Source organism: Nanorana parkeri, unplaced genomic scaffold (assembly GCF_000935625.1).
Source record: "Nanorana parkeri isolate BGI_ZX_2015 unplaced genomic scaffold, ASM93562v1 scaffold135, whole genome shotgun sequence".
In the NCBI taxonomy this organism is placed as follows: Eukaryota; Metazoa; Chordata; class Amphibia; order Anura; family Dicroglossidae; genus Nanorana; species Nanorana parkeri.
Window position 1 is genome coordinate 1,109,945 of NW_017306403.1, and position 14,112 is coordinate 1,124,056.

A 14,112-nucleotide genomic window follows, 5' to 3' on the forward strand; every position below is an offset into this window, starting at 1 on the left:
ATTCAAAGTCTGCGCCTGCGTAGCTCACGCTTTTGTTCCCTCCAGTATTAGTGGCTGAGCTCACCATTGATGCTACAAGTAGAGAGAGCGCCCCATTGCGCATGTGTGGCCTTCGTCTGGAAGCATCACTTGCTCCCGTGATGATGAGGGGAAAGCGTCCACCAGCTGTACTAACTAACTAACCTTTTATAGTACACACGTGAATTGTTATTTTCTACCAGAATATTTGTGATTCTTTTCAATGATGTTTGTGATTCCCATACCCCTTCCACACTGGAGAGCCAGCAGGGCAACACTTTAAAACTATGTAAATCCAATATCTATTTCTCAGTATGTTTGAACACAATGCCTCACTGTATGCAGTTTTCATAATCAAATTATTTTTTTTGTAATCTGTTGCAAAGTTTAAGAAGTTGCTGCCAGTAACAGCCCTCCCTGCTGCAGGCTAACAATGCTGAACCACTGCCTTGCAATTGGTCCACTGCACCGTTAGCCTGCTGTGTGCATTCTTGCATTTGGCCATTGGGCTGCCCATCCAGTCCACCAGATAGACGTCCCAATGATAAACAAAAGGAGCTTGCAGGGCAAGCTAAAGATGCTGCTGCTAATTCTTGCCTTTGACCATTGGGCTGCCTGTCTTGGCCATCAGACAGACATCCCAATGATGAATGGAAGGAGCTTGCATGGCAAGCTAACGATGCTGCTGCTAATTCTTGCATTTGGCCATTGGGCTGTCTATTCGGTCCACACTATAGACATCCCAAAGATAAACGGAAGGAGCTTGCATGGCAGGCTAACAATGCTGCTGCTAATTGCAAGGCAGTGGCTTAGCGTCGTCAGTGAGCAAAAGGAAGCGTCGTTACTGTTGTAGGGAGGGGGGAGCAAGCTCCTACATAGCCTAAAGTCTTAAAGTTCTGCCTATCACTATGGCCCAGGACAGCAGGGTATTGACAACTTTTGCAGGTGTGTGCTGGCACTAGTGGTATAATCACCTTCCACCCCAGTCTACAGACTAGACAATTGAGGAGCAGCAGCATGCTGGTAAGGTAATCCCTGTGCTCTTCCTGTATGAATGATCACAGTGTTAAGCTCTACATAGACTCTAGGGGGGTTTCCATCATGCAGGTATGGGCTGATTGCCTTCTGGGCAAGAGAGTGGCTGAGCTAAAGTCCTTTCTACTGGGAGGAGAGGTACATCATTTTCATACAGGAGGATTAAGCTGCTGAACCAGCATGCCTATTTCTGCACACTTCCCGATAATTTTCTGCCATTGTGTATGCTAAATCCTGTTTGCCCAGGGCTAAAATCTAGGCAATGATCCAAAAGAGAATTTAAAGGGCAATTCCAGTCAACAAGTGAAACCAGTGACCTGCCTATATTGTCAAGTAATACCGTAACCCTTCTAAGATCAGAAAAACAAACACTTAAACCTGAATTCTATGTCTACTACAGCCAAACCCCAATGAGCTCCTCACGTGGGTTGGGTGTGCCCGCTTTCTAAAGCCTGTTATCTGCAGTTCCTCTTTCTATAATGGTGTTTCTCCCCCTTTTTTTTTTGTCACTGCACCCTTAAAAGCATGCAAAATCTTAAGGGCACCCCAGTCTAAGATGTAAGAGGGGGACCCCACACAAAAACACATAAGAAAGTGGAGTTCCATCCTTTGCATCAAGGTCATCCCTTCAAATCAAAACTCCTGTTTCACATCAGAGTCCCCCTTAACATCAGTAGCCCCCCTTCACTTCAGAATCCCCCTTTTTTTACATCAGAGTCCATCTCCTTTCCCATCAGAAGCTCCTCTTCATATCAGAAGCCCCCTTTTAAATCAGGAGCACCCCTCTCCTGGATGCCTGGCCACTGTGACCAGATATAGTATCAAGACTGTCTGGCTCTGCATTAAGTACCTCTAAGCTCCTCGCTCTTCTTGCAGAGTTCACATGACTGATACGTTGGCACTAATCACATTATGGAAGGTATCCAATTAGATAAAATTAAACTTAAACAGCAAAAATGTATTTGTTTAATTAAATTACTGCACGGAGTGTATGCTGTTTTATGACAAAGAATTTCACTGCATTGCTCTCCGTTAGAGGAGGCCCTCACTATAGAGCCGCATCTCAAAATGGCCCCCCAAAGAAAAGAAGAATGGGCCTGTTGCAACTGTGAGCATCCCATTCACCAAAAACCCGAGGACGCCACTGGATATGGTCCATCCACAACTCAGAAACATACATAGGGAGCATGGTTGACCACTGATAGCTCCTCCCTTACCCCACACTACCAAAGGCAACACAGGGGAGAACTCAAGGCATGGCCAAAGATGAGTAATGGAAGGCCCAACTAGAGCCTCTACACCCACGGGGATAGTTGGATCTTCTCCTGGGGGAAAAATTAAAAGGTGATGTGGTGGAAGGGTCCCACAAGTAGGATAATAAAAAGAAAATGAATCCTAGCTTGGACAACCCCCTCCAGCTCCACTTCCTTGAAATCATGGGGGAGCATACATGGGAGGCCCCTGCAACTAATTCTAAGGACTATGGAGAAATAACAAATGGTTTTGATGTTCCTTTTAGGTCTGGAGGAAACACAACAACTTAGGTGTTTGGGAGATGGCCCCTTTTATTTTAATTGTGAATGATGCGTTTCCTCTGTTTGTAGGTGGGCGGCTCCGCTCTCCTGTGCTGTCCTGGAAGCTGAATTCTAACTGCCTCCCCCACCCACTGCAAGGGCTAAATGTTTGTTAAGTCTAGGGGTAGAGTAATAAGAAGTAATACTCCCCTATTTCTTTGCTCCAGTCCCCCAAAGCTCTATGGCGCCCCTGGTCATGGTCACACCCCTGCTGCCTCCAAATACAATTTAGGACTAAAAGCCTGCATGTGACGACACAGAGGGACCAGCCACAGCCTACAGCACCAGGAATAAAAGGCGAGAGTATCATTAGTTACCTGCACTCCATACAACATGACCTTGAAAGATGGTGGTGCTCATATCGATGACACGGATGGCGCTGTGTGGAACTCCAATAAAGATCAGATAGTCACCAGCACACATGCAATGTATAATTAATCCTGTTTGGTTTTATTGAAACAACGTCACCATTTGTCATAGACAGCCAACGTTTTGGGGCCGCATAGGATCCCTTCCTCAGGCCAAACATAGTGACTTTATTTTAAGGGTATGAGGAGCGCACCCAAACCTGCCATAGTGGGGTTAGGGTAAGTAAAACAGCTTCTTCATCTCCGCCTAGAGTTGACAGACATCAAGAACAGTATAATGAGGGTCGGAATGCCTACTGTGGTACAAAAATATAATTTTATTCAATATGGTTAAAAATATGGGTCATCAAAAACAGACCAACAGGCCACCAACAGAAACCCGGAAACAGAAGTGTGAGATGATCGGGTTAGGATCAACTCAAAGTACAGCTATTAAAAAGGGTCAAGGAGTCAAAATATAGTACAAAATTGTATAAATGTATGGTTTTAAAACCTCATTGGATATGCTGGATGCACCACTTAAACCACCACCCGTAACTAATCTAAAAATGGTTATTGCAACAACCAGCTCACTCACATCACACAAACATGCACACTTAGGACAAGCTGATCAGCGTTATGGATAATACCGGGTTAAACTCAAAGTCATTGACGACCTACCCGGTAAAGCAACCCAGCACCCGTGAGTGCCATATATTCGTGACTTTACACACTGTCTGGTCCAACTTTCTTTTCTATGTGTGATAACTACTCCGGGTGAAATCATTCTTCAGGATCTACCGAGTCGTTGCTTGAGTATTCAAGACTTTATTTCCGACCAAGCTACCTGTCTCATGTTCCGTCCGCTCGAATTGTGAGCAAAGGCTCCAAATGTAACAGATCACTAGTTACATAACCAGTCTCAGTGATCACAATCCCTTTAACACCTCTGGAAAGATTTAAATACAATTGAAGAGGACCCAATGTTAAAGAGCCATTCTGCTGAGTCACATTCAGTTTATAATTACTGTTTAAGTGCTGCATTCTCAATGACTTTGAGTTTAACCCGGTATTATCCATAACGCTGATCAGCTTGTCCTAAGTGTGCATGTTTGTGTGATGTGAGTGAGCTGGTTGTTGCAATAACCATTTTTAGATTAGTTACGGGTGGTGGTTTAAGTGGTGCATCCAGCATATCCAATGAGGTTTTAAAACCATACATTTATACAATTTTGTACTATATTTTGACTCCTTGACCCTTTTTAATAGCTGTACTTTGAGTTGATCCTAACCCGATCATCTCACACTTCTGTTTCGGTCTTGTTTAAGCAGCTGGGGGTTGTTCTCTTGAGAGTTACTGAATAATTAATTCACCCAACTTAAGGGGTTAATTAATTTTGGGTCTTGTACTCTGGGTAAACCTCCCTTTTACTTCACCAACAGAAACCCAATTAAAAATGGTTTATCCAACCAACACATACTCGCTGCAAGACAAAGATACACGGACAAGCTGATCAGCATAAATATTTAAACCGGTGTAGCTCTGGATAATTGAGCAGACAGCGCCCTGGGAAAGTAGGCGGGGCGAAACGCATCATGGTAGTGGACGCTCAGCTGTGATTGCACCTGCATGTCAGGTAACAGACTCAAGTTGAATGAAAACTAACAGCGCTGCTTAACGATCAAACTGGGACCTGCTATAAACTGCCTGGAATTATACCGAAAACAAAGAACCATGACCCATATTTTTAACCATATTGAATAAAATTATATTTTTGTACCACAGTAGGCATTCCGACCCTCATTATACTGTTCTTGATCTGATCTTCTTTAGATCATTTCACCCTTTGTACTAGTAGAGGGTTGTTGAATGCCACATAACTGTAATTTTCACCCACCATAGGGGTTAATCCAAATTGGGCCTGGTTTCTGGGTATAACTTTCTATTATCAGACATTTAACCCTTGCAGTGCAGGGGGCCTCCACTGCAACAGTTTTTTTTCCGGCCCAGGGTTCAGCTTTAACTATTCTAACTGAAGCACTCGAGAATTAAAAAAAACAGGGAGGGACGTTTCCTACTTCCAGGATCCACATGGGAGAAAAACAGGTAGAGCCAAGCCAGCTGTATGCGAGTGATGATAAGCAGGACTTAAGGTGCCCATACACTGCACGATTCTCGTACGAGAATCGCAGGAAATCCCGCAATCGTACGAGAATCGTGCAGTGTATGGAAGGCATGCGACCGTTTCTAATGTACGGTCGCACGTCTTTTGTATATCGAGCATGTTGGAAAACCAGCCGAGAATCGTACGATTTTCGGCTGGTTTTTAACATGATCGAGAGATCACTGCCGGACGGGCCGGTGTGCGCACGCGCACACTGCACGCTCAGCATTGCAGTCATCGGAAGCCCGCCCCTCAGCGGGGCGGGCTTGCGATTATCGCAGGTACGATCTGCCTGTCCAAGATGGGCAGATCGTACGTTTTTTTAAGTACTTTACAACCCTCGCAAGACAAAAGTGTATGGGCACCTTAAGTATTGCGGCCAGCGTCAACTGTCTAAAAAGTAATTGTGTTTTGAGGGCAGTTATCAAAGCAGGAGGCAAGACAGCCACTCACTCAGCCCCCCCCCTCCCCCCAGAAGAAGGGTTTTGAAACTGGCATGAGCATGCATATCATAAAGGGTTCTGCAAGTGTGGTGTGTATTCTGTTTTTTTAACACAGTTTTAAAGCCTCATTCACACTGCTTAGAGTCTGTACAGATCCGTGTGGTGTGCACAGCAGTATCGGGCAGCTCCCAGGGACACAGGGTAGCGACCCGCTTTTGGGTCACGACCCACCAGTTGAGAACCACGCATCTAGCCGTTTGCCTGAAGTTCAGCTTTTCTTTCGTGACAGAAAACCAATGGGTGACAACAGCTGCATCAACCGGGTTTTTTTTAATGCCTATGGAACATGGATTATACATGTTTGTACATCTTGCCAATTAATTTCATAAAGGATAGAAGAAGCAGGCACATGAGTTGGCTCACCAGCAAATCCAAAAATATCAGCTGTAGGGGAAGGTGGCCTTTTAATGTAATTATTTTAAAAGGTTTCCTTTTTTGTAATTTGTTTTTTTTCTTCCTCCCATAAAAACAACAAAGTACTTGTACACAATTCCGATTGCCACCAAGCCAATGGCTGAAAAGATATGGAGGGTCGTGGGAGGGGGAGTTGGTAGGTGGCACAACACAATAAAGGATTAGAGAGAAGCTTTATAGCTGTGACTATAGAAACAGGAAATGTCAAGGTCTGTGTACATTCCACAAATGAAAGTGAAATTATATAAAAGCAGCAGCTAATAAAAAAAGAATGAGTGTACCACGTGCTCGGAGCTTTCATTTAAAGGGGATAGAAAAAAAAAAATTCACAAAAAAGAGAAGGGGGGAAAAAAAAATGTTGGATTTTTCTTCTATTTTTCTGACAGAATTAAGCTTTATTGAGGCATTATGAGTAGTACTGTCTGTATTTTTCATTGCCCGCTGCCGCCTAATGGACATTTTCCACACTTTACAGACCTCATAAAGACACTTCACTACTCCTCTTCTTGGAACAAAGTAACCCACTTAGCCGCACACCCATCAGCCTACAACAGGGCTTCTCGAAATTTAATAAAAAAAGCAAGTGTGCTTCTAACACGTCATGGCCCCTGATGCATAAAAGGGCAGTAACTCATACTGCATGTGTTAAGTGCGGCATCCGGCGTTTTCAATCGGCCGCCATGCTGCTGGAAAATGCTGCTAAGTTTACAGATTTCAAGAGACAGATCAGTGCCAGGCCGACCTGAACGATGCTAAACTTTTACAGTGCCTGCGCTCTTCGTGAGCAGGAGGCACGAAAAACTTATATAATAAAATTATCAATAAAATTATTTTGCTCAGAGCTAAAGGAAAACTTAGGTGCTAACGATGCTTTCGCTCTTTACATGATATGATACAGGTCTGGCGCTGCTCCTTCCATGTTAAGAAAGCACTCTGCGACCACAGGACTGTGTATGCTGTATTATGACAAAAGAACTCCACTGCATTGCTGTCCATTCGAGGAGGCCCTTGCTATAGAGAAAAGGATATATTCCAATTGAGAGCGTCCCATTTAGCAAGAGCCCAAGGAAGCCACTGGACATGGTCACAACTCGGTAGCATACATAAAGAGTATGGCTGGCCACCGACGGCTCCCCCATTTACCCCACACTACCAGAGGCAACACGGGGCGAACTCAAGGCCGGACCGAATGTGAGTAAGGGAGAGCTCAACCAGAGCCTCTGAGCTGGCCACTGATGACTGCAAAACAAATGCATCTCACAAAAGTATGCACCTCTTCCCCATAAGACATATTGTTTATAGGCAGGAACAGTCTGCATCTATTAGGTGGTTTGGCCTTGACAAATCTGCGTCCACAGGTCTGTGTATGCTATTTTATGATAATTTCACTGCATTGCTGTCCATTCGTGGAGGCCCTTGCTATAGAGAACCCTATCTTAACATGGCCCCCCAAAGAAAAGGAGTATAGATCTGTTGCAACTGTGAGCATCCCATTCACTCAGAGCCCGCAAAGGACATGGTCCATCCACAACTTGGCAGCATACATATAGAGCATGGCTGGCCACTGACAGCTCCCCCATTACCCCACACTACCAGAGGTAACACAGGGGAGAACTCAAGGCCTGACCGAATGTGAGTAAGGGAGGGCTCAACCAGAGCCTCAGAGCCCATGGGGATATTTGCTTCTCCTGTAGAGAAGAGACTTGGGGATAAAAATTAAAATGTGATGGAGAGGAAGAAGTCCACAATTAGGATAATCAAAAGAAAGGACTTTTAAAGAAAGCACTGCGGGACTTGGTGTATGCCATCAATGGCCGGGTCCTTCAAAAAGGGTGACAAAAACATTTCTTTATTGCATGTGTCCATATATCGCCGTCAATTTATGACACACTTTATACAATCTTCATTCTAGGGCTGGACAAATCCCACGAGCCAGGTTGCCAATACTCTAAGAAAATACAGCTGGTGGCCAACTTTTGGGCTTCTCTCTAGTTATTGTCGATGCAGCTGGCTCCTAAAAAAATTCTGCTGTCTTCTGGACTGGACTGACTGGTTCTTGAATTCCATACTAAAGTGACACTAAACTTTAAAATTCTTCAAGTGCTAGAAATGCATTAAAGTACCTTAAGTATAGTTGTATATTGTATATGTATCTTATTTGTGTATCACTCGGCTGTAGATCCTCCAATCATCTCTGAATTGGTGCCGACGCTGTCCTTCCTTCTGGAGGGGGGCTACTTTTGTTCCTCATGGTCCCTGTGTGTGTTGTAAATTAGTCACCGCTCCAAGCTCGCTCCCGTGATGGACTACAATCTCATGTTTAGATTACTCATTTGTATTGAGATTGTAGTCCATGACAGGAGCGAACTTGGAGCGGTGACTACTTAACAACACACACAGGGGGCATGGGGAACAAAAGCAGCCCCCCTCCAGAAGGAAGGACAGTGTCAGCACCAATTCAGAGATGATTGGAGGATCTACAGCCGAGTGATACACAAATAAGATACATTGTTGTTAATAGTTAAGGTATTTTGATGTATTTTCAGGATTTTACTCACAAGTTTAGTGTCGCTTTAATCCCTAAAAGGAGCTCTGTGTCTGACTAAAGTGACTAAAGTGGAAGTTTAACTGAGTTTAGTGTCACTTTAATGCACATGTGTCAAACTCAAGGCCCAGGAGCCGAATCCGGCCCACCAGGCCATTTCCTAGACTTCTAATTTCAGATCTAGGTATTAAGTTATTACTAAAACCAGTGATAATCGAATGCAGAGGCAATTATGATGAAGATTAGATACATTTATATAGTCTTACCATAATGTTGATACGGCCCTCGATTAAATTGAGTTTGACTCCCCGCTTTAAAGGAGAACTATGAGGTGAGTGCTCGCGGTATACCGAGCTTAGGGTGACGGGAGGGCGCTACTTTGTATCCTCTCGTTTCCCTAAGGAGAACTATGGGGAAAAGCCTTAAGCCATTCTCCTTTAATGTGTCCATCCCTGATTCATTCAGATCAGTCCCTGCCCTCAAGGAGCTTACAATCTAAGGTCCCTATCTCACATGCATACATACACATACAAGGACCAATTTAGATGGGAGCCAATTAGCCTAACAGCATGACTTTGAAGTATGAAAGGAAACTGCAGTACCCGGAGGAAGCCTACCCAAGCACTCGCCAAACCTGGATTCGAACTGGGGACCTTGGTGTTGCATCAATTAGCTGCTGATGGATGCTGTGCAAACTCAAAGCACGCCAATAACATCCAACTATATATCAATTATTGAGTCCATATACACACTTTCATGGTTTCATGAAGGGGGCAGAGTTACAACTCCTGAAACATGATGGCTTTGCAACACTTTATCATTGGAATAAACTTGTTTTCGGACTTTCAACGGTGTGGTGCTTCAATTCTAAATTCACTCATCAATTATATCTAGACCTGCCTTGGAAGTTTGGATGTGGCCAGTGATACAAGAAGCCGACAGTAAAGACTCTAGGAAGTATAATCCCAGTGCCCCTGTGAAGTGCTGTCTGCATTCTAGCCGCACTGGAATAAAGCAAACCTTTGCTTTTGATACAATTTTAGCGTTTGCTGTATGATATTAGTAGCTCATTGACTGGTGTTTGCTTGTTGACTGAAATTGCTCTTCAACTGTCATAGATTCACAAGCCGCTCCATTGTTTTTTTTTAAATGTCACAATTCCACAATCTATTTCACCGTTTACACAACACTTTTCCATTAATCAGCTATCTTAATTGACTCTCGAAGACATGTAGCAACAGCTACGCGTCACAGATGCTGTTAAAATTTGTAGAGAGTGAGGCAAACACGGTAAACACTGGAGGAAAATAATAGGATGGTTTAAGCGTGCGCAGATTCAAGGATGTCATATATTATTCAAAGGGTAGCTCCAATGCTCTGCATGGAGGGATAATCTGAGCGTAGTTTAATAACCTAAATCACGCTATATTATGCTGATACACCAATGTACAGACCAGTTCCAGTGCTATTTAAAAATGCATAGGTCAATAAAAAAAAAAAGCAGCTCTGTCTTTAATACTCAGCTACCCTGAAGACTCGCACATTGCTTGGTACAAGATTGGTCCTCTTTTGGATTGTATGATGCCCATAACTATATCTGGGGGACATCATAGGGGGTATCTGGGTACATTGACGATGCATGCAAGGACTTCAGAGTACTTAAGGGTTTAGAACTAAGAAACTTCACCCATGCAAAATGGTGTAAAGAGACCCAAAAAAACAAAATGAAGTGACTAACCAATACACAATGAACCTAATTCCTAACGTTGAAGCAGTACTCAAAATAATTGAAGGTTTTGGATTGAGTGGAGACGTTTTAAAACCCCTCTCTGGCTTTTCTTTTGGTCTCCCTGCGCTTCCTGTTGCATTAACGCAGAAAAGCATAAAACCTCTTTTCATAAAAAGGGCAAGAGTTGGGAAATTGTGTTGGTAGTTTGTTTCTTTCTGTTTTCCTGTTGAAGAGATATCCCTTCTCTTCCTGTTGTATTACTAGGGCAAGAAGTAAGGTCGAATCTCCCCAACAAACCAAATGAATAAAAACACTTAATAAATTGGAGATGGGTTTGAACTGCGTGGGTCGCAATATTCAGCCTCCATGTCCTCTAGCTTCCCACCCTTCTCTTTCTGTGCACAGTGACACCCATATTTAAATTCTGTTCTGACTTGAGCTCAAGCAGAGTAATCCTTGTTTTTATAGCCGAAAATGCTTCATGTTCAGGCTGCCGGGAAGGGGCCTAAGGAGACTGGGTCTGAGGAAGTTTGTCTTTTGCATACAGCGACATTTGAAACGGAACACTGTCCACGTACCTGTCATGGAGATTACCATTTGTTTACTGCCCCGGTGACCCAGGAGCTAAACACCCAGGAGCTAAAACACACATATGTGGACTGTTTTGTTTGATGGAATACTCTTTTGTGATTCACACCACCCTACCACACTATAGAGCCAGCAAGATGATGCCCTGCCATCCAGCTTGATCATTAGACTATGAGTGAGACCGTCATAATCTGGATCAGGCTCGGAGTCCAGTAGCTGAAACCGCAGGCAAAGTCGTAGTCAAACAGGCCGGGTTTGGTACAAAAGCAGATGGTAGTAGTATAGGAGCAGGCAGAAGCGTAGTCAGAGATCAAGCCGAGGTCAATAGCCAAATAGGTATCAGGTATGAAGCGGAAGATAAAGAGTGAATCAGCAGCCAAAGGTCAGTACAGGGGTAGCAGTATGAGCAGATCGTATCACAGAAGGAGCATGAAGCAAGATATTGTCAGGAGCACAATAATCTGGCAAACAGGAAGTGCAGAGGCGTGGCTTAAATAGGAAGTTCAAGGGAGGAGCAAGGAGTTCAGAGTTTAGCAGAAACTAGGTTTAACTGAGGATTATACAGAAGATCTGGCATGGAGCTATCCAAGGTTCTAAGGTGGCTCAGCAGGTAGAGCCCCCGCCAGACACAGCAGAGGTCCTGGGTTCAGATCCGGTTCCTGTCAGAGAATCACCCCACCCATCAGCCCCCCACATGGGCTAAAACATGTTACAGTGGCAGCACTTTGTGATGTATTTTACCTAAAAGCATTTTACCGAAAAGGCTTTCAGGGACACAAAGGTATGGAACACGGTTGGGTTTTTAAGGACACTGAGGTCTGTCTGTGAAAAATGTCTTGAAATATAATTTATGTAATAATAGTTGTTACCTGTACGTTTCATTGCCAGTAGGTGTTAAGTAGTACATATTTTTTTTTAAACATAAGTAGTATACACATTAGGGGTTTGCTTAATGTTTCAAGAATGTATGTGGTCTTGTTTTATTTAAGTGCCACCTGCGCAGACCGAAGGCTGACACTTTGAATAGTTAAAGCTCAAATTTAAAGACCTGCCCTAAATCCTTGAGAAAGTAGAGGATTACCAGCACTCGAAAGATATTGTTAAACCTTTGTAATATCTGTACATTGCTCTAAATGCATTTAAACATTTCTACAGGCATCATATGTTTTTTTTCTTCTAATACTGGTAGTATAACTACCTGAAATTCCCCACACAGCTGAAATCAGAAGGATGGAGGGTTTTTCATTGAGCTTAACAGTTAAGTTTCTATTACATCACGCTATTAGGGATGCACCGATGCCGATACCGAGTATTTGGGTGAGTAAATGCTCCTGATGCCTAGCCCGATACCGTAACTTCCGGTATCAGGAAGCTGGGTGGCGAGTCATTACACGCCGCCCGGTTTCCTGATTGACCGGGAAGTCGGCTCCATGCTCCCTCGTCACCAAGTGACAAGGGAGCATGGAGTTGGCTGTTTTCGGCCAATCAGGAGCCAGGGGGCAAGTCATGACTCACCCCCCCGGCTTCTTAATTGGCCAGAAAGCCGTCTCCATGCTTCATCACCTTCATCACATGAGGGAGCATGGAGACAGTTTCCCAGCTAATCGGGAAGCCGGTCGGTTAATCATTACACGCTGCTCGGCTACTCAGGAAGCCAGGCGGCGAGTCATTACATGCCGTCCGACTTCCTTATTGGGAATTCCGGTATCAGTATTGGCGAGTACCAGAAAAAAATATCGGTTCTCAGATTCAATGCTGAAAAACTGGTATCAGTGCATCCCTATACATTATAATATGTATTTGGAAGCTGTGTATTCCATTGGGTCATTACATAAATAATTTGTTCGGTTTTACATATAGTGTGCTTACTGTTAAAGCGAACCTGATCTGTAGAAGCTGTGCCCAAAAAAAGATCCACAGAATCAAGGAAGCATAGGCAGGGAGATGCATGCATGCAGCGCAGATTCACCTCCAGCAAGCAGCACGCTTAGACACATTACCAAATTTCACTCCAAACCCTGGGAGAGACTGGCATTCATAAATAGCAGTGCTTTAGAGGATCTCACACTGCAGATATACAACTAAGAGGCTCATGACTGAGAATGTACACTACTATTGTTGAGGAGGAATTCAAGACAAAAAGGTAAATTTTTGGGGCGATGTCACTATTGTGCTGCTCTTTGTTCTCCTTGCTGGAGAGGAAACTGTTCCTGAAGACCTGCAGTGCAAGGATCTACCTGATTTTGCTTCATCTATACTGCTTCTTTCACCTCTCCTGCTGCTTGAGTATTCTTCCATCAGCTCTCCTAGTCGTCAGGGGAGAAGAAACAAAGCCCTTCCTGTACCAAGATGGCTACTTGCACACAGATACACAGTGCAGAAGGCATAATAATTAAGTAATAGGGAAAAGATCAGCTGTAGGGAGACGACATGTAATACTGGTAACTAGTGCTTTGCTCTGATTGTCTTTTTCAGACTCTCTTTGAATAGATAAATGAAGGCCTTTTCAATCCACATGATTAACAGGTTTATCAACGGCTTTCAATCAAAATTACTCATAATTATTCTGAATGAATAATCACTTACCTTATTTTCTATGCTGGCCAGCTGCTCCTTGTGGAAACTGTCCAGTTTTTTAAGCTCCTCCTCTTTCCTGTTTAATTCTTTGGCCTATGTAAGAAAGACATACAGATCAGTACAGTATGTAGCATTTACCATATAATGGAACATTTATCATCAACATTATCATTTGTTACTCAGGTTTGTATATATTATTTTCCCATAAGGAAACATTACACCTCTTAAAGTCCATCTCCTGTATTTTCTTTATATCTTTAATACAGCCGAGAAATTGATTTTTTTCTCCTTTTTTTACTGCAATTCTGTTTTAAGTTATAAGGTAAAAGGACATTTTTCATGCATTTGCTTTGATATTTGATCAGTAAAGCCACTATGCTGTCAGCAGCACAAGATGACAGGTTTTTTGAGTGTTGGTCATTGAATTTTTGTTGTCACCATCAAGATTTTTTTTATTAAAGTATTAAAAAGAGAAGTGGTTTTAGCCTGTAACATGTTGCAGTCCTTCACTTGCTGTATCAGGGACAGTTTTTCGACTGGGGAAGAATGAGGAGGTCTGCGTTTGGAGCCGCTGAGTAGATACAAGACAAAATATACACATATATATATATATATAT

The 14,112-nt window shown here is 43.3% G+C and overlaps 1 protein-coding gene across 2 annotated transcripts in view; it reads right to left on the reverse strand.

The window, feature by feature from the left end:
- The window catches only part of CHCHD6 (coiled-coil-helix-coiled-coil-helix domain containing 6), a 220,847-nt gene that overhangs the window by 126,122 nt on the left and 80,613 nt on the right, over positions 1-14,112 (reverse strand). For both annotated transcript variants that reach the window (XM_018553928.1, XM_018553927.1), the window contains one exon: positions 13,505-13,588. In XM_018553928.1, coding sequence (XP_018409430.1) covers positions 13,505-13,588 — 84 coding nt within the window. The remainder of the gene's footprint in view (positions 1-13,504; positions 13,589-14,112) is intronic.